Here is an 18,868-nt window from a genome sequence, read left to right on the forward strand (position 1 = left end):
CCAGTCCCGAGCACCCATAGAGTGGCTCACAGCCGTCTGTAAATCCAGTTCCATGGAACCAGACATTTTTCTGTCCTCCCTGGGCACCAGGCATACATGGTACACAGACATACATGTGGTCAAAACATTCACAGCTGGGCGATAGTGGCGCCTCAAATCTCAGCACTCGGAAGCAGAGACAGGCACATCTCTCTCAGTTTGAGGCCAGTCTGGTTTAAGGAGTGAGTTCCAAGACAGCCAGAAATGCTCAGAGAAACCTTGCCTTGAAAAAAAATTCACAAAATAAATCATATAGGAGCTGGAGAGATCGCTCAGGACACTGGCCACTCTTCAACACCACTACCAGCAACCTTTCATTACTTTTGATTTGTATAGAAATTACATATTTCAGCCGGGCGATGGTGGCGCACGCCTTTAATCCCAGCACTTGGGAGGCAGAGGCAGGTGGATCTCTGTGAGTTCGAGACCAGCCTGGTCTACAGAGCTAGTTCCAGGACAGGCTCCAAAGCCACAGAGAAACCCTGTCTCGAAAAACCAAAAAAAAAAAAAAAAAAAAAATTACATATTTCATCCAAGTGTGAGTGTGATACTGTCTATTATCCCAATACTTAGGAAGTGGGATCAGGAGGATTTAGAGTTCGAGGTTGTTTTTAGCTGAGCAGTACACACAAAGCCAGCAGGTGCTGCCTGAGACCCTGCTTAAGGGGGCGTGGCTGGAGAGAGGGGGCGTGGCTGGAGAGAGATGGCTCAGCAGTTAAGAGCAACTCCTAGCATGGTGGCTCATCTGTAACCACCGTTTTAAGAGATCCAATGCCCTCTTCAGGCTTCTGTCTGGTATACATACTTCCAAGTAAAACGTTTATATATACATAAACAAAAAATCAGAAAGAGGGGCGGGAGAGATGATTCAGTGGTTAAGAGCATTTGCTGCTCCTTCAGAGGACCTGCTTTTGGTCCCCAGCAACCACATCAGGCAGCTCACAACCGTCTATAACTTCAGCTCCAGAGAGACACCATATCCCTGATCTAAAGGGCTCTTCCACACACGTGGTGCATAAATAAAATAAATACCTTAATTTTTTAAAATTAAGATATCAGAACTCCTACCCAATTTACATATTTCTATTAAGTAGCTTTAAATTATTTTTAACATTTTAAATTATGTTTGTGTGTATGTGCACACGAGTGCAGGGGTCAGTAGAGGCCAGAGGTGTTTGAGTTACAAGTAGTTGGTTGCGAGGAAATGTGGGCGCTGGGAATCGAACTCGAGCTCTCCGAGCATTCTTCCCCAGCACCTTATTATATGTCTTATTGATTCCTACCTATTCCTTTTATCCCACGCTATGGGATAGTCTCCTACACAGGGCCTTGTGTTCACTGAGAGCAGCATTTGCGCACCGACCATCAGGGGGCAACAGAGGGCTTGTGTCTGAAAACCTGGTTCCCGGAGTGTCCGCAAAGAGCCTGCGCGATTTGAACCCTCCCAGCCACCGTTAAGCTCGATCCGGAAGAGCTCGACTCTTTCCGGGTTTCGCGGCTTTGGACGTCAACTTGGGGCTACCCAGTCCGGCACTCTGGACTAGGACTCTCTACGGCCGCCGGCGCGGGCCCGTGGCGCTGCAGATCTCTCCTGGCCCCGCCGCCGTTCTGGCTGCTCTGCAGCCTGCGCGCCCGAAGCGGGACGCGTCGCCATGGCGACGCCGGCGGGGCTGGAGCGATGGGTGCAGGAGGAGCTGCACTCGGTGCTAGGGCTGAGTGAGCGGCACGTCGCGCAGTTCCTGATCGGCACGGCGCAGCGCTGCGCCTCGGCTGAGGAGTTTGTGCAGCGCCTGCGCGACACCGAAACGCTGGACCTGGGCGGGCCGGCGCGGGACTTCGCTCTGAGGCTCTGGAGCAAGGTGTGTGCCGCCGGGCTGGCCACTCGCAGCTCAGGGGGACCGCTTCACGTATACGCATCTTGCGTTTCGAGACCGAGTGTAGCTGTCTCTTCTAGGGATGCCTGGACCTTTGAAAATGTAGTAGCTGGCTTCGAACTTGCAGAGAGACCCACCATTCCTGCCTCCGCCAAACATCTGTCTTTTCCCCCTGTTATTTAGGTGCTGTGGTAGGTGCGGGGCTTACAGCTCTGTGGAGAAGACTTAGGAGAGGGATCTGCGTACGTCTTTAAACCTAGAGTCCTTGTTAGTTACCCACATACTCCAGGGCTGAGGATGTCTCTCAGGTGGTAGAGTGCTTGCCTAGCATACAGTAAGTCTTGGGTTAAGTTTCAAGTCCTGGGAAAAAGTCACTGAGAACAGAGCTATGGGAATTAACAATTAAAAGTTAGGATGGAGGCTGGGAGAGATGGCTCAGCAGTTAAAAACCCTTGCTGCTCTTCTAGAGGACTTAAGTTCCCAGCGGCCAGCTCTAGTGGCACACAACGACCTGTAATTACAGCTCCATGAGGATCTGATGCGCCTTCCGGACTTTGCCAGGGCTCCATACCATAAATGGGTAACAATAAATCTTAAAAAGAAAGTGGGTTGTGGGATGTAAACTACTTGAACTCTGAGCCTTTTTTTTTTTTTTTCTATTGTGGGACTGGAGAGATGGCTCAGAGATCAAGATCCCTGACTGCTCTTCCAGAGATCTCTGGTTCAATTCCTAGCACCCACATGGCAGCTTACAGCTGTCTGTAACTCTAGTTCCAGGGAATTCGACACCCTCACATAGATACACATGCTGGAAAAACACAAGGAACATAAAAATAAAAATCATTAAAATTTTACAAAATTGCATTGTGTGTGGATATCAGAGGGCAGCCTGTGGGTGCTGGGTCTCGCTCTCCACCATAGGGTAGCTTTCAATAATCATTTGATAGATGGGTTCCCGGAAGGAAGTTCAGAAGCAAAGGGCCTTGTTGAGCTGAGAACATGGAGCAGAGAATGATGAAGATTGGTTTAAGATAAAGGCAAATGAGGCGGGCGGTGGTGGCACATGCCTTTAATCCCAGCACTCAGGAGGCAGAGGCAGGTGGATCTTTGTGAGTTCGAGGCCAGTCTGGTCTACAGAGCTAGTTCCAGGACAGGCTCCAAAGCTACAGAGAAACCCTGTCTCTAAAAACAAAGACAAACAAACAAAAGATAAAGACAGACGAGAGTTGTAAAGTCAGGAGCTGCCACACTAGCGTGTTTTCTACTGGCAGGTGCCACGGAAGGCCGTGGTGGAAAAGCCAGCTCGGGCAGCTGAGCGAGAGGCCCGAGCCCTGCTGGAGAAGAACCGATCGTATAAGTTGCTGGAAGACAGCGAGAGCGATGAGGAGGCAGTGGGCAGGGACACGAGCAGTCTCCAGAAGAAGCGGAGAAGACGGAAACACCTCAGGAAGAAACACCACGGGGAGGAGGAAGAAGAAGAGGAAGAGGTTTCTGAAGTAGGAAAGGGAAAGTCAGGGTAAGTCTGAAGCGAGGAGAGAGGGAATCGGAGCGGGTGGTTGGCTGCGGGGAGGATAAACTTCCTCGATACCCCTCTTTGATGCGCTGGGCTGGGTTCAGGGGGAGTAAGTCACCCGCGGAGGACAAGCCAGCCTCAGAGGATGAGTGGGAGCGGACAGAGCGCGAGCGTCTTCAGGACCTAGAGGAACGGGATGCCTTTGCAGAGCGGGTTCGTCAACGGGACAAGGACCGGACCCGGAATGTTCTGGAGCGGTCAGACAAGAAGGTGAGCTGAAGAACGTTGGATAAACCTGGATTTGGTTGCAGAGATGTCTCTGGGAAGACAAGGGTTGTCGCTAGGGTTCCTGTGTGGGACAACAGGGTCCTGTGGGCTTTCTGGTTAGGGCTCTCCCTGCCTGGTTGAAATTACAGAGGCTTCTCACTGAGAAGGGCAGTGAAGGACGTTTGTCATTCTGAGGGAATGGTCAGAGATGTGGGTATCATTGGCCTCATGACCCTCGACTTGATTTCTTCTTCTAGGCTTATGAAGAGGCTCAGAAACGCCTCAAGATGGCAGAGGAAGACCGGAAAGCCATGGTGAGAACCTGTGTTCAAGAAGCAAGATCCAAAGACAAGAGAAAGACTGATGGAGTTGGTTGACCGTAGCAGGAAGTGTTTCAGAGGGATTCCGGTGAAATGCGAATGGGTGGTCAGTCTCTAAAAGAGGGGCCTGGATGACAGGAACCAGCAAAGAATGGGCTTGGGTTGTAAAAGGAAGAAAGTGATAAACCCTCCTGACTCTGTAGGATCAAGTCATAGTGTTTGTGAATAAAATCTGACTTTTCCTGTCCTTGGGACTTAATGCAAACACGAAGCAGCTAGTATCAAATGTCTCACTCCTGCCCTCTTTCGAGTTTCCCACACTCCTCTTGTAGGGAACTGTGTTGCTGCTCCCGTAGGATGAGGATTTGACTGTCCTTCCTGACCCAGGTCCCTGAGCTCCGGAAGAAGTCTCGCCGAGAATACCTGGCGAAGCGGGAACGGGAAAAGCTGGAGGACCTGGAAGCAGAGCTGGCTGATGAGGAGGTCCTCTTCGGGGACGTGGAGCTGAGCCGCCACGAGCGCAGGGAACTCAAGTATAAGCGACGAGTGAGGGACCTGGCCCGGGAGTACCGTGCGGCCGGCGAGCAGGAGAAGCTGGAGGCCACAAACCGCTACCATATGCCCAAGGAGACTCGAGGCCAGGTGAGGGAGCCCCTGCTGCTCCTGAGCGAGGTGCTGTGTGGCGGCTGGTCCGGGCCATCCTTCTTCAGGCTGGTCGGTTTGCCTCTCTCCATAGCCAGCTCGAACTGTGGACGTCGTGGAGGAGGAATCGGGTGCCCCAGGAGAGGAGCAGCGGCGCTGGGAGGAGGCCCGGCTAGGTGCCGCATCTCTTAAGTTTGGGGCCCGAGATGCCGCCTCGCAGGAGCCCAAGTACCAGCTAGTGCTGGAGGAGGATGAGACCATTGAATTTGTCCGTGCTGCTCAGCTCCAGGGTGACGAGGTGAGAGGAGGAGTCTGGGATGTTGGGAGGGCCCTCTGAAGATGGTGGGGACTTCACTCTCCACTCCCTTCCTCAGGAGCCGACCTCAGCCCCAGCCCCATCAGCCCAGGCCCAGCAGAAGGAATCCATCCAGGCCGTGCGCCGCAGCCTGCCGGTGTTCCCCTTCAGAGAGGAGCTCCTGACCGCCATTGCCAGTCACCAGGTCCTTATCATCGAAGGCGAGACTGGCTCTGGGAAGACCACACAGATCCCACAGTACCTCTTTGAGGAGGTCAGTCATTGCAGCGTGTCGCCAAGGGCCCAGGCCTTGAGTCGGACCTGGCAGACCTTTGTGTGATGGTTGGTGGAGCCCTGTCCTGACCTGTCCTGTCCTGTCCACCCAGTCATGAGGCTTTTCAGACAGGCTGGGGGAGCTGGCTCTGCACCCCTCGGGGCCCTGGTTTTCACTCACCTGTTCTCTCCTGACTTAAATCTTTCGCCCCTTCCCTTCTCCTTGCCTTGCCTGGCTCGGGACAGCATCTCTGTCAGAGGATTACCTCTTTCTCCTCTCCTCTTAGGGCTACACGAAGAAGGGTATGAAGATTGCGTGCACCCAGCCCCGGAGAGTGGCGGCCATGAGTGTGGCTGCCCGAGTGGCCCGTGAGATGGGTGTGAAGCTCGGGAATGAGGTGAGTTCTTCGGGGATCCAGGAAAGGGAAACCTCAGGTCTGGGCACCGGTCGGTCGTCCTTACCGCCTCACTGTCTCTGACCAGGTTGGCTACAGCATCCGGTTTGAGGATTGCACGTCCGAGCGGACCGTTCTGCGCTACATGACAGATGGGATGCTGCTCCGGGAGTTCCTCTCTGAGCCTGACCTTGCAAGCTACAGGTACGCTTGGTACCTGCCTCTCTGTGGATGCACGGCCCAATTGCTGGGCTGCCTGCTCCCCTCAACTTTGTTCCCGGAGCAGGTTGGCCACTGTCTGTTCACTTAACACACCGGTTCTCTTTAGTGTATTGAAACACGGTTCCGATTTATAGCCAGGCAGGCCTGGAGCTCACTGTGTAAGCTGAGCTGGCCTCAGTCTTGTAGTCTCAACACTGAGCTCATGAGAAAGAGCCACCATGCTAAGCAGTGTATGTTTTAAGGCATGGTCCCACTCCACTTCTGCAGTAGAATAGCTGTTCCCGACTGACCCAGAGATGTCTGACTTATTCCGTTCCTGCTTCTAGGCAGTTTCCTGCCTTTTGGCTTTATTACATTTGAAAAGAAAATTTTGAGCCGGGCGGTGGTGGCGCACGCCTTTAATCCCAGCACTTGGGAGGCAGAGGCAGGTGGATCTCTGTGAGTTCGAGACCAGCCTGGTCTACAAGAGCTAGTTCCAGGACAGGCTCCAAAGCCACAGAGAAACCCTGTCTCGAAAAACCAAAAAAAAAAAAAAAAAAGAAAATTTTGCTGGGCAGTGGTGGCGCATGCCTTTAATCCCAGCACTTGGGAGGCAGAGGCAGTCAGATCTCTAAGTTTGAGGCCAGCCTGGTCTCCAGGGTGAGTTCCAGGACAGCCAGCACTGTTTCACAGAGAAACCCTGTCTTGTAAACAACAACAACAAAAACCTATTTTTGTGTGTGTGTATGTGTGTGTATGTATGTGTGTATATGTATGTGTGTATGTGTGCATGTGTGTGCGTGTGTGTATGTATGTGTGTATATGTATGTGTGTATGTATGCATGTGTATGCGTGTGTATATGTATGTATGTGTGTATACGTATGTGTGTATGTGTGCATGTGCAATGGCATATGTAGTGGATCAGGAAGCAGCCTGCAGGGGTTCATTCTCCCCTTTCTCCACGTAGCCTTGGTGGCCAACACCTTTACTGTTGGATCATTTTACCCGTACTATCTTGACTGCTTTTCTTGACGAAGTCCAGGATGGGTCACAGATCACAGAACCCTGGCCCTTCTCAGCATCTGTCAGAATCCTATGACTGGAATACTTGACTCCTCCCCTCCTCCTCCTTAGCCACGCCCACTCCTTAGCCCCGCCCTCTTCCATCCAGCTCCCTGCTTTCCCTTCTCCCACACCCCTCTCCCCTTTCCTCCCCCAGTGTGGTGATGGTGGACGAAGCCCACGAACGGACTCTGCACACGGACATTCTCTTCGGGTTAATTAAGGATGTTGCTCGATTCCGCCCTGAGCTCAAGGTCCTGGTAGCTTCAGCCACACTGGACACGGCCCGTTTTTCCACCTTCTTTGATGACGCCCCCGTCTTCCGAATCCCTGGACGCAGGTTTCCAGTTGACATCTTCTATACCAAGGTGCCCCTTGGGAGGATGGCGTCACTGTGAGGCGGAGGAGCTGGGGCCGGTTTAGGATGCTGTCCAAGGGAAGGGTCTAATGCAGCACCAGGGTGGGGGTAAAAGACATGCTGAGGAGGGAGAAGAGTCTGAGCTGGTGGCCCTCTGTGACCCGAACCTTCCTCCTCAGGCCCCAGAGGCTGACTACCTCGAAGCCTGCGTTGTGTCTGTGCTGCAGATCCATGTGACGCAGCCCCCTGGGGATATACTCGTGTTCCTGACAGGGCAGGTGTGTGCTGTGGCGGGAAGCGGGTGGGTGGGTGGACTGTTTCAGGGAAGGACGAGGCTGTGACCAGGACTCCTGCCCTCCTTCTCTCCATCCAGGAGGAGATTGAGGCCGCCTGTGAGATGCTTCAGGACCGCTGCCGTAGACTGGGTTCCAAAATCCGGGAGCTCCTGGTGCTGCCCATTTATGCGAACCTGCCCTCCGACATGCAGGCTCGCATCTTCCAGCCCACACCCCCCGGGGCCCGAAAGGTCAGTGGAGGAAGCCTTTGCTCCTCAACCTGCTGTCCAGGCAGTGAATATCGAACAGGGCATGTTGCTGCTCTTGTTTACCCGGCTATCAGGCACAGCTGAGGCACAGCCAAGCCCTCACCTTCCGGCCGGAGAGAGGTGAAGTTAGCGGTGGCTGAGAGATAGCGAAGCTTCAAGTTTGGTGGGCTGAGGAAGCCTTTGTTTGCCAGGACATAGGGTCTGAGTGACCCTTGATAGAATGGCTGGGAGGACCCTGAGGAAAGCAGGCGTGTGTGTGTGTGTGTGTGTGTGTGAAGTCAGGAGTGGGTTTGAGGGCTTTGAGTGCTGCCGCAGCCAAAGCTGAATGGCCAAGGCTAAGGCAGAGGCTTTTGAAGCACTCATTTTATTTTTGTATATTTATTTATTTTAGTTTTTCTTTTTGTCTTTTTTTTCCCTTTCTTTTTTTTTGGGGGGGGGGAGATTTCAAGACAGGGTTTCTCTGTGTAACAGCCCTGTCTGTCCTGGAACTAGCTCTGTAACCAAGACTGGCCTCAAACTCACAGATCTGCCTGCCTCTGTCTCTCAAGTGCTGGGATTAAAGGCTATGTCACCATTGGCTTCACTCAGATTTTAAAAACCAAAGGATTTTAAGTAGACTTATGGTTCTCATTGAGAAAATATTTATTGAGGCCCCAGTGCTGAAGCCCAGGACCGCTGCGCAGGGAGGATATGCCGATGGGCAAAGTAAGACTTACAGTCTGGTGGGAGGAGACGTGGGCGTGTAAGTCTGTGTCAGTTTGTACTGAGGACAGTGAAGAGATTCAGGGCAGCACGGGAAGGTGGAAACAGAATCAGGGCTGAAGGGAGGAAGAGCAGAAAGTCTATTTCCAGTGGTGGAGGGAGGATGCTGTCCGGGAGGACTGCTCTGCTGTAGAGCAAGCATCTCATAGGAGAGTGCACCTGCAGGAGTCACTGGGCCAGCACACATGGAGGGCGGGAACAGCCCAGGGGGTGCGGGAGGGCGCTAGAGGGCGCTAGAAGGGGATCAGGAGTCACTGCGCAGGAGCAGATGGTGGTGGAGAGGTGGCGCAGGGTCCTTGACATCCTCCATCTCTGAAGAAAACCCCTAAATTCAGTTTCACTTCTTTGGTATGCCCCTGCTGACTGCCACCCCAGACCTGCCTCACCTCATTGCCTGGCCTTTGGACGCTGTTCCTCATTGCATTGAACTTTCTCAGGTGTCTAGTGGGTGACTGGGTGTCAGGAGTCACTGGCTGACTCTGTCCTCTCACTTAGGTGGTTGTGGCGACAAACATTGCAGAAACCTCGCTCACCATCGAAGGCATCATTTATGTGCTGGACCCAGGGTTCTGCAAGCAAAAGAGCTACAACCCCCGGACAGGCATGGAGTCTCTCACCGTCACGCCCTGCAGCAAGGTCAGCCCGCATCTCTGTGAGGTCCAGGGAGGCAGATTGTCCCCCAGAGCATTTGAGGACAGAGTTCAGTGGTCTAAATACTCCAGACTTTTGGGTCAACACCGCCCTGGCCATGTGTTTGCCTGGGCTTTCTTTCTAGGCCTCAGCCAATCAGCGGGCTGGCCGTGCAGGTCGGGTGGCTGCAGGGAAGTGTTTCCGCCTGTACACGGCCTGGGCCTATCAGCATGAGCTGGAGGAGACCACAGTTCCTGAGATCCAGAGGACAAGCCTGGGCAACGTTGTGCTACTGCTGAAGAGCCTAGGTGACTGGGCTGCCCGGGTCCTCCGCCCTGCCAGGGTGGGTGGGGGGCGGGCGCTGGAGCTGGCGGGGATGTGGGGGGTGGGGGACAGGACTCTAGCTCGGGGAGGACTCTATTCCAGTCTCCGTCCTGCCAGGGCGGGTGGTGGGCTGGAGCTGGGGGGAGGGGGGACTCTAGCTCGGGGAGGACTCCCTTCCACGCTCCCTTCTCTCCAGGGATCCATGACCTGATGCACTTTGACTTCCTGGACCCTCCGCCCTATGAGACCCTGCTGTTGGCTCTGGAACAGCTGTATGCGCTTGGAGCCCTCAACCACCTTGGAGAACTCACCACGGTGAGGAGCCGGGGTAGGCTGGGACAGGGTGAAGGAGAGTCTGAAGGCTCTGGGAACCCCTGGGTGTTGCCAGGGACTCTTGTAGTGGTGGAAGAAACCTGAGGAAAACCGGCCTTCCCTTTCCCTTTCTTTGTTTTAGTCTGGTCGAAAGATGGCAGAGCTGCCTGTGGATCCTATGCTGTCTAAAATGATCTTGGCCTCCGAGAAGTAAGTCTTACCCACCCAGCTCTTGCCACAAACTGTCCACACCGTCTCGGTCTCAAGTGCCATCTCTCTCTTCTCTTCATCACGTTTTTTAAATAAATGTTGTTTAAGATATATAAGAAGTCTTAAGCCGGGTGGTGGTGGTACACGTCTTTAATCCCAGCACTCGGGAGGCAGAGGCAGGCGGATCTCTGTGAGTTCAAGGCCAGACAGTTCCAGGACAGCCAGAACAGTTACATACTAACAAGTAAGACAGAGAGAGCTCAGAGACCTCCGTCCTTCTCGTTTGTCCTTTGAGGTCTGGCTGTGACCTCATCTCTTGCTGCCCTCCCCAGGTACAGCTGCTCAGAAGAGATCCTGACAGTGGCCGCTATGCTGTCTGTCAACAACTCCATCTTCTACCGCCCCAAGGACAAGGTCGTCCATGCAGACAACGCCCGCATCAACTTCTTCCTCCCTGGCGGGGACCACCTGGTTCTGCTAAATGTGTACACACAGGTCACTGGGAAAGGGGGATTTGGGAAGTGTGGGATACTTCTTTTTTGAAAGATTTATTTATTATGTACACAGTACTCTGCCTGCATATAGAGGGCACCAGACCCCATTACAGATGGCTATGAGCCACCATGTGGGTGCTGGGAATTGAACCCAGGACCTCTGGAAGAGCAGCTAGTGCTCTTAACCACTGAGCCATCTCTCCAGCCCCCAAGGGTGGGATCCTTCTGTCCTGATGTTAAAGCTTAGGTCTTCGTCTTGGCAGTGGGCTGAGAGCGGCTACTCTTCCCAGTGGTGCTATGAGAACTTCGTACAGTTCAGGTCCATGCGCCGAGCCCGGGATGTGCGAGAGCAGCTGGAGGGGCTCTTGGAGCGTGTGGAAGTCGGCTTGACTTCCTGCCAAGGAGACTACGTTCGTGTGCGCAAGGTCAGGGTTCTTGTTAATGTTTTGTCTTTTTTTTTCTTCTTTTTGTTTTTTTCAAGATTGGGGATTCTCTGTGTAGCCTTGGCTGTCCTGGAACTCGCTCTGTAGACCAGGCTGGCCTCAAAGGTGGAGATGCACCTGTCTCTGCCTCCCAAGTGCTGGGCTTAAAGATGTGTGTCACCACTGCCCGGCTTAGATGAGTGCTTCTTAAACCTACTGCTGCGAGTACACAGCAGTTCCCCTGCCTCAGCTCTTTCCTGGTGTTTACTGGAGCCTAGACAGTGGGTTCCTCACCTTTCTAGTTCTCCAGGAAGCTGAGCTCAGAGGTGGTAAGTGGAAGGCTCCCAAATGGTGCCTAACGGTATTTTCTCGCCTGCTCCTTAGGCCATCACTTCCGGTTATTTTTACCACACAGCAAGGCTGACTCGGAGTGGCTACCGCACAGTGAAGCAGCAGCAGACGGTGTTTATCCATCCCAACTCTTCTCTCTTTGAACAGCAGCCACGCTGGTTGCTCTACCACGAGCTTGTCCTGACAACAAAGGAGTTCATGAGACAGGTGAGGGACTCGCTTGCTCAGGTAGGGAGAGACCGGAGTTCATGAGACAGGTAAGGGACTCACTTGCTCAGATGGGGAGAGACGGGGAGACAGTATGCTGGCATCTTAAGCTCAATTCATATTTCTGGGACTGGCATTGAAACAAGGTTTATTAGTTTAAGTGTAATCAAATTTAATGTATGCTTGGAGTGTAGTCAGTGATAGTCCTTGGCACCATTACAAATAAATATAAAAAATCTTTTCTTGTAATTGTTAATGCCTTCCAAGATCTGAGAATTGTAATTCATTTGATAAATAGTTGAAGCTGTGTCTAAAGGCACAGGTCTGTAGTCCCTGCTGCTCAGGATGGGGCAGGATGACACACATTCAAGGTCTGCCTAGGTAACGTAGAATGTGTGTCTGCAGCGATGGCTCGGTCATTTAGAGCATGCACTGCTGTTGCAGAGGACCCAGGCTCAGTTCCAGCATCCATAAATCAAGCAGCTCACAACTGCCTGTACTCCAGTTCCAGGGGATCCTCCGTCAGCCTTGCCTGGTCTCTGCAGGCTCTGCACTCATGCACACTGAGACACCTACACACACATATCAAAAAAATAGAACTAGAGAGATGGTTTTGCGGTTAAGAGCACTGACTGCTCTTCTAGAGGACCTAGGTTCAATCCTCAGCACCGACATGGTGGCTCACAACTGCCTCTAACTCCAGTTCCAGAGGATCTGACACCCTCTTCTGGCCTTCTTGGGCACCAAGTATGCAGGTAATATATAAACATGTGCAGGCAAAGCACCCATACACAGAAACAATGTTTTAGATGTGGAAGAAACTTAGAGGGAGAGCTGAGGATACCTCAGTGAGTCTTCTGTAGCAAGCACGAGAGCTTTGGTTCCTCTCCCGAATCAATAAAATGTGCACTCAGTAGTGGGGCTGGAGAAGCAAGCGAGCAGATGATGTCTGCCCCGACAGAAGGCTTCTCAGGACTCACCTGCTGTCCGGAGCATGTCAGGGTGTGTCTGCCGTTGGCATGAAACAGCCTCAGTCGAAGGGGAAAGAAAAGCCTTTTTAACCACACAATGAAGATTCTGGCTGGAAGTAAAGGAATCCTACTGCTCTGTTCCCTCGTTAGGTACTAGAGATCGAGAGCAGCTGGCTTTTGGAAGTGGCTCCTCACTACTATAAGGCCAAGGAACTGGAAGATCCCCATGCTAAGAAAATGCCCAAAAAAGTAGGCAAGACACGAGAAGAACTGGGCTAGAAGATGACGAACGGACTGGACCACACAGCTTCCTATTTCTTCCATACTTTATTTAATACCTACTAAATAAAATTATTTTTGGAATGAAGCGTGTGGGAACTTTGGGACCCAGAGAAAGTGACATGAAACTGTACCTTGTTGTTTCCTTAAACTTTATTATTTACAAATTAAATTACACAGCAGCTTTACACAGCATGAGATGGGAAGAAGGCAGGAGAGTGGAGGGGAGGTGGCCGGCTCTGGACATTCCTGTCCACCTTCACCTCTTGTGCGCAGCAAACTCTTCATGACACCTCCACCCAAGTTGGGCTCAGGCCTTGGAGCACAGGTGTAAGTTGGGCTCTGGTTCTGAGAGCCCCAGGGCCACCAGGGCGCCCACCAGCAGCTTCTTCACAGGCGTCGAAGGTGAGTGTGAGGGCGTCAGCTGCAGAGACAGGTTAATGAGGCTGGGGGGGAACACAATGTTCTACCCTTCACCCCGCCCCACCCAGTCCCAACACTCACCTTGTCTAGGTGATGACGGCAAATGAGGCCACTAGAATTCAGGTAGAAGGTGGAATAGGCATCAAAGGTCCTGGAGAAGGGAGAAGCTTTTTGAGGGAGGCGAGTCATCTTGAGGCTTATTCAAGCATTTGTTAAAGCGAGTTCCATCACCTGAGCTGCTTTACTTGAGTCATCCTGAGACTTAATTCAAGCATTTGTTAAAACGAGTTCCTAAGGGTCGCATGTGTTCCATCACCTGAACTGCTTTACTTGAGCAGGATCTTGAATCCCAGGCTGACTTCCTACTCTCAGCTTGAATACTGGGACCATCAGTCGCTCCACTATGCCCAGCCACCTAATTTAAAACTTCTAATGCTGCCGGGTGCAGGTGGTGCATGTCTCTAATCCCAGCACTCGGGAGGCAGAGGCAGGGGGATCTCTGTGAGTTCAAGGCCAATCTGGTCTACAGAGCAAGTTCCTGGACAGGATTTAAAGTTACAGAGAAACCCTATCTTGAAAAACAAACAAACAAAAAAAACCCCAAATCCTCCTAATGCTCAGGTTGGATTCAGAGCAATTAAAAGCAATTAAATCATAACGCCCATTTTACAGAAGACCTAGATTACTGCTCGGTGCAGCGAAGTTGGTGGCCCACCATTGTTTTACTGTGTGGGTGGGCAGGCAGGTGCATGTGCCAGAGCAGAGGACGATCTGGGGAGCGGGTCCCCTCCTCCCAGCATGTGGGTACCGGGTATTGAGCTGAGCTGCTTGTCAGACTTGGAAGCAAACGTCTTTACTTACCCACCAATCATCTCACTGGCCCAGAAACCATTTAAACACGACAAACAATGGTGGAGGCTGAACCTAATAAGTTTGGGGGATGTACCAGCCAGAAACTTAACCATGTTGTTCACCCAGGGTGGTGAAACTAAATTTAGGATGCAGTATTTTTATTCATTTAGTTTTTGAGATGGTTTCATATAGTCAACTTCTGATCCTCCAGGAAACGGGAATATTTTGTTCATTAAGAACGTATCACGGGGGGCTGGAGAGATGGCTCAGCGGTTAAGAGCATTGCCTGCTCTTCCAAAGGTCCTGAGTTCAATTCCCGGCAACCACATGGTGGCTCACAACCATCTGGAATGAGGTCTGGTGCCCTCTTCTGGCATGCAGACATACACACAGACAGAATATTGTATACATAATAAATAAATAAAAAAAAAAAAAAGAACGTATCACGTGGCCGGGTGGTAGTGGCGCACGCCTTTAATCCCAGCACTCGGGAGGCAGAGGCAGGCGGATCTCTGGGAGTTCGAGGCCAGCCTGGTCTATAAGAGCTAGTTCCAGGACAGGAACCAAAGCTACAGAGAAACCCTGTCTCGAAAAACCAAAAAAAAAAAGAACGTATCACGTGTCAGGTCCAGGTAGCATAGAAGAAACTGAAATTCAGGGATTTCTTCTTTTCCTTCCAAGACAGGCTGTCCTGGAACTCACTGTGGAGACTAGGCTGGCCTCAAACTCAAGAGATCTGCTTGTCTCTCCTCCGCAGTGCTGGGATGAAGGTATTTATCAACACCACCCAGCAGGGGTTTGTCTGTCTGTCTTCCTCTTCCTTCCTTCCTTTTTTTTTTTTCCTTTTTTTGTTGTTTTTTTTGAGACAGGGTTTCTCTGTGTACAGTCCTAGCTGTCCTGAATGTACTTTGTAGACCAGGCTGGCCTCAAACCCACAGAGATCAACCTGTCTCTGCCTCCCAGGTGCTGGGATTAAAGGTGTGTGCCACCACTGCCCGGCTCTGACTGGGGTTTCTTTTTTTTTTTTTTTTTTTTTTTTTTGGTTTTTCGAGACAGGGTTTCTCTGTGGTTTTGGAGCCTGTCCTGGAACTAGCTCTTGTAGACCAGGCTGGTCTCGAACTCCCAGAGATCCGCCTGCCTCTGCCTCCTGACTGGGGTTTCTTAATAAACACAAAAATCTATTAATTTTATTAAAAGTAACTGGACAATCGATATGGTTTTGAGTACAGGTACTTGCAGGCAAGCCTGTATACTGAGTTCAATTCCCAGGATCTACACGGTAGAGAGAACTGATTCTCCCCAGCTGTCTTCTGAACCATCACTTACATGCTATGATGTGTACCGCCACATGTACACCCGACCCTTAACTTATATGATATGTTTACTACATATGCACATAAACACAAACAAATAAAAAAGTTTTTAATGAATTTTAAAGGTTTATGTACTTATGTATACAGTGTTCTGCCTGCATGTCTGCTTACAGGCCAGAAAAGGGCACCAGATCTCATTACAGATGGTTGTGAGCCACTATGCGGTTGTGAGAATTGAACCCAGAACCTCTGGAAGAGCAACCAGTGCTCTTAACCTCTGAGCCATCTCTCCAGCCCCCCAAAAAATTATTTTTAAAAAATTTTTAAAAAATAGACAAATAAAATCTCTACCCCCAGGAAATTTTAAGATTTATTTATTAAGTATACAATGTTATGTCCGTATGTATGCCTGCATGCCAGATGGTTCTAAGCTATCATGTAGTTTCTGGGAATTGAACTCAGGACCTCTGGAAGAGCATCCAATGCTCTTAACCACCGACCCCTCTCTCCAGCCCCTCCAGTTCCCCTCAGGAACTCTATACTCAAATCAGAGTAACTCAAGCACTGTTGGGAAACAAGATTGTAGTGGCATTTCATAAATAAAGCTTGCCTGAAGATCAGTGAGTAAAACAGCCCCACTGGTCAGCCTTACAGTGGTGACACACACCTTTAATCCTAGCCCTGGAGAGAATTATAAAACGAGAGGAGGCAGCTCTCAGACATTCTAAGATTCCTGAAGGTAAGATGGCCACTTTGGACTGAGGTCGAGATAGGAGCCAGTGGCTGACTGTTCTGCTTTTCAGATCTTCAGGTTGAACCCCAATTTCTCTAAGTTTTTATTAATTGTGCATCACAAGATGACAACTCTCAAACGAGAACCATTAGGGAAGTCACCGCAGCTCGGGCCCCTCTTACCGGTAGAGCTCCTCTTTATCACGCCTGTAGAAACGCAGGAAGAGCATGTGTATGGGCAGACCTACGAGCCTCCAACGGGCTTGCAGGGTCCAGTTCTCAGGGTGGCGGGTCAGCTGTAGAATCTCCAACCGAAACTGTGCAAAATAGTTCCAAGCCAGGAAGCGGCAAAAGGTCAGGGACATAACGTACCATGTCCGGCCCCTGTGAGAATCGAAGGCACAGGGGCATCAGGACTGCAGAACTAGAAAGCCAAACTGGCTTCTGTCCAAGGAGTGGGGAAGAGTCTCGAGAAGGAGCCTAGAACCTTCTCTGAGACAGAGCTCGAGTGTTGAGCACTGGGTCCTCTTCTCCCTCCCTCACCCCAACTCTCACTTGGTACGGATGTTCAGGATCTCATTGGTGAACTCCACATCCATTGAATAGAGAGTGTAGTCATGGGAGCGAAGAAAGAGAGTAGGAAGCTAGGCAGAAGAAGATGGAGTCAGCCCAGTCTGGCCTTGAACCTGCAGTCTTCTCCCTCGGCCTCCTGAATGACAGGCCTGTCACCCTGGTTTGGCTCATTTCTCAGTTATCTATTTTTAGGGTCTAACTTCCACTCCCACCTACGACCAAAAGGTCATCTCCAGTTTAGCTGTCCTTCATTCCGACCAAGGGGCACCCGTTTCCCCAGGAAGCTACTTCACGGCACAGTTCTACGCCTGCCCTGTGCTGCCATGATTTCAGTTGGCTAACTTGCCTCCATATTCTTTCCCACCCCCGATGGACTGCTTACCTCGTGTCTCAGTTTCTCATGCATGACAGCCAGGTGCTCCTCCATACTCTGATCTCTTGACGGGGTATCAGGGGAAGGACGGGAGGCTCCAGGGGCTTGGAAAGGTATCAAAGCCCCAGGATAGGGGCAAGGGGGTCCCTCAAAAAAAAGGCTCCTAAGCCCATCCAGACAACCATTGTGCAACTCAGGTCCTGGTCCCTCCTCCCTCTTTCCCAGAGGAAGAACCACCCACAACGAGTTGAGAGCCTGAACCTGAGAGAGAGGTGGTGGGAGAGCCTGAGGAAGAGGGTGGGTGGGAGGATGTGGGGGTGTGAGTGACCAGAGAAGAGGAAGAGATGGAGAAGCGGGTGGAGTGGAGTGGGACCAGATGGGTGGGAATGGTAGAGTCCGAGGAGAAAGCTGGTCCTAGAACAAGAACAGAAATAAAAAAAAAAAAAAAAAAATCAGATGTCTAAGCTAGTCTTGGTGGTATTAGGGAGGCAGAGGCAGGACTGCCCATGAGTCCCCGGCCAGCCAGGACTACACAGTAAGACCTAGTTTCAAAAACCAAACAAATAAATAAAATCAGATGTCCAATGCTTCACTGAAGCTGGGCTGTTGACAAGCTGCACATCCTACCTGCTCCTCTGGCAGAAGAGGGAATTACTAGAGGAAAGAGTAATTCCCTCATCACTATCTCCAATGCACACACAAGGAAAGGGAGTCACATGACAATAGGACCAGGGCCACCTCCCCAACTTTAGAAAAAGCACCTTTACATTTCCAATCCCCCCACCAGTCGGAACCAGTTTTGCATCTCTGACTCCACGAATTAATAAGAATATGTTTTATGAACGAATGAAGAACCAGTTTATTGTAGCATGAATGAAATGATGTGACCCACAATCTGTGATTCTGACTCTGAAACTGTGCTGGGCAAAGAACACGCAGGTGAAAGGTAGGAATGTTGGTTCCGACTCTACTGGAACCTCCATGACTCTCTCCCTGCGCCTCAGTGACAGTATGAGGATTATACAGGATGAGGAATGTAGATTAAACCTCACCATCCATAAAGTAGTACATAAAAGGGAACTATTACCATTTTGGGCTCCTCGGAATGACATAATCCTGGCCGACCGCTGAGGCGTGAACTCCTACGGTCACTAACTGTTACTACAAGGATGGCAGGTCACCCTAGGTCACGACTGATTCCAGGTCCCTTGGCTCCCGGGGAACCCCAGGGGCCGGGGTACCCCGGTGCCCGGCCTTGCCCTCCAGGGGCCTTCCCTGCCGGGGGCGTGGCACTCGGGAGCCCGGACGGGTCTGCGGGGTCAGCCTAGCAACCGAGGACCGCTCTGCAGGTGCTGCGCAGGCCCGCAGTTCCGGTCTCTCCGCCCTGCCCTTCAAATCACCTCCAGGCACAGGTAACGGCGGGAGGCTGGCGCGCGGTGCTGCACCTCACCGGGGACGCCCGTTCCCGGACCCCGTTGGCCTCCGCCAAGCCCGCGCCCCCTAACGCGTGCAGCGCCGGCCAGGGAAGGGGCTGCGGGGGCCATTGCGCCTGCGCGGCGCGGCGCCCCGCCCCTCGCCGGCTCCGCGGAGGGTCTTCTTCCCGCCCCTCGGCCGCCTCCGCCTCACCTGGGGTCGAGCCTGGTAGGCGCGGAGGCAGGGTCCGAGGCGCCGGGCGGCCCCCCGACTCGGGCGGTACATGGTGTTCCGGGGGTGAGCGGGCGCCTCCCCGCGTCCCGTCTCCTCACTGGGCAGCGCGCCCCGGGGCCGGCTCCGTGAAGGGGAAGCAGGGAGGGGGCCGGGGCCGAGGGAGGGAAACGGAGACGCCGTGCGCCTGCGCAGTGTGGGCCCGCAGCCGC

General features: G+C 52.1%; 2 protein-coding genes across 3 annotated transcripts; one reads left to right on the plus strand and one right to left on the minus strand.

Moving 5' to 3' along the window:
* Positions 1 to 1,540: 1,540 nt before the first annotated feature.
* Dhx16 (DEAH-box helicase 16) lies at positions 1,541 to 12,837 on the plus strand. The gene is made up of 20 exons (XM_057794594.1): positions 1,541 to 1,898; positions 3,185 to 3,429; positions 3,531 to 3,696; positions 3,951 to 4,007; positions 4,401 to 4,655; positions 4,750 to 4,953; positions 5,030 to 5,224; positions 5,511 to 5,621; positions 5,707 to 5,822; positions 7,040 to 7,250; positions 7,420 to 7,518; positions 7,614 to 7,766; positions 9,042 to 9,182; positions 9,322 to 9,484; positions 9,697 to 9,815; positions 9,955 to 10,022; positions 10,355 to 10,517; positions 10,780 to 10,941; positions 11,323 to 11,496; positions 12,618 to 12,837. The coding sequence occupies exons 1-20, from the start codon at positions 1,692 to 1,694 to the stop codon at positions 12,744 to 12,746; spliced, it is 3,138 nt and encodes a 1,045-aa protein (XP_057650577.1). The 5' UTR covers positions 1,541 to 1,691; the 3' UTR covers positions 12,747 to 12,837.
* A 30-nt stretch (positions 12,838 to 12,867) lies between these two features.
* C19H6orf136 (chromosome 19 C6orf136 homolog) lies at positions 12,868 to 18,834 on the minus strand. 2 transcript variants are annotated; one of them, XM_057794622.1, is made up of 6 exons: positions 18,639 to 18,834; positions 17,022 to 17,426; positions 16,622 to 16,710; positions 16,250 to 16,450; positions 13,251 to 13,320; positions 12,868 to 13,170 (listed from the first exon to the last, which is right to left on the minus strand). In XM_057794622.1, exons 1-6 carry the CDS (start codon positions 18,708 to 18,710, stop codon positions 13,057 to 13,059), a joined length of 951 nt encoding a protein of 316 aa, XP_057650605.1. In that variant the 5' UTR covers positions 18,711 to 18,834; the 3' UTR covers positions 12,868 to 13,056. The 2 variants fall into 2 exon arrangements, with proteins under 2 accessions (XP_057650605.1, XP_057650606.1); XM_057794623.1 differs by lacking the exon at positions 18,639 to 18,834 and adding an exon at positions 18,100 to 18,590.
* Positions 18,835 to 18,868: the final 34 nt, after the last annotated feature.

The sequence above is a fragment of the Chionomys nivalis genome, chromosome 19 (genome assembly GCF_950005125.1).
Source record: "Chionomys nivalis chromosome 19, mChiNiv1.1, whole genome shotgun sequence".
NCBI classification, from domain to species: domain Eukaryota; kingdom Metazoa; phylum Chordata; class Mammalia; order Rodentia; family Cricetidae; genus Chionomys; species Chionomys nivalis.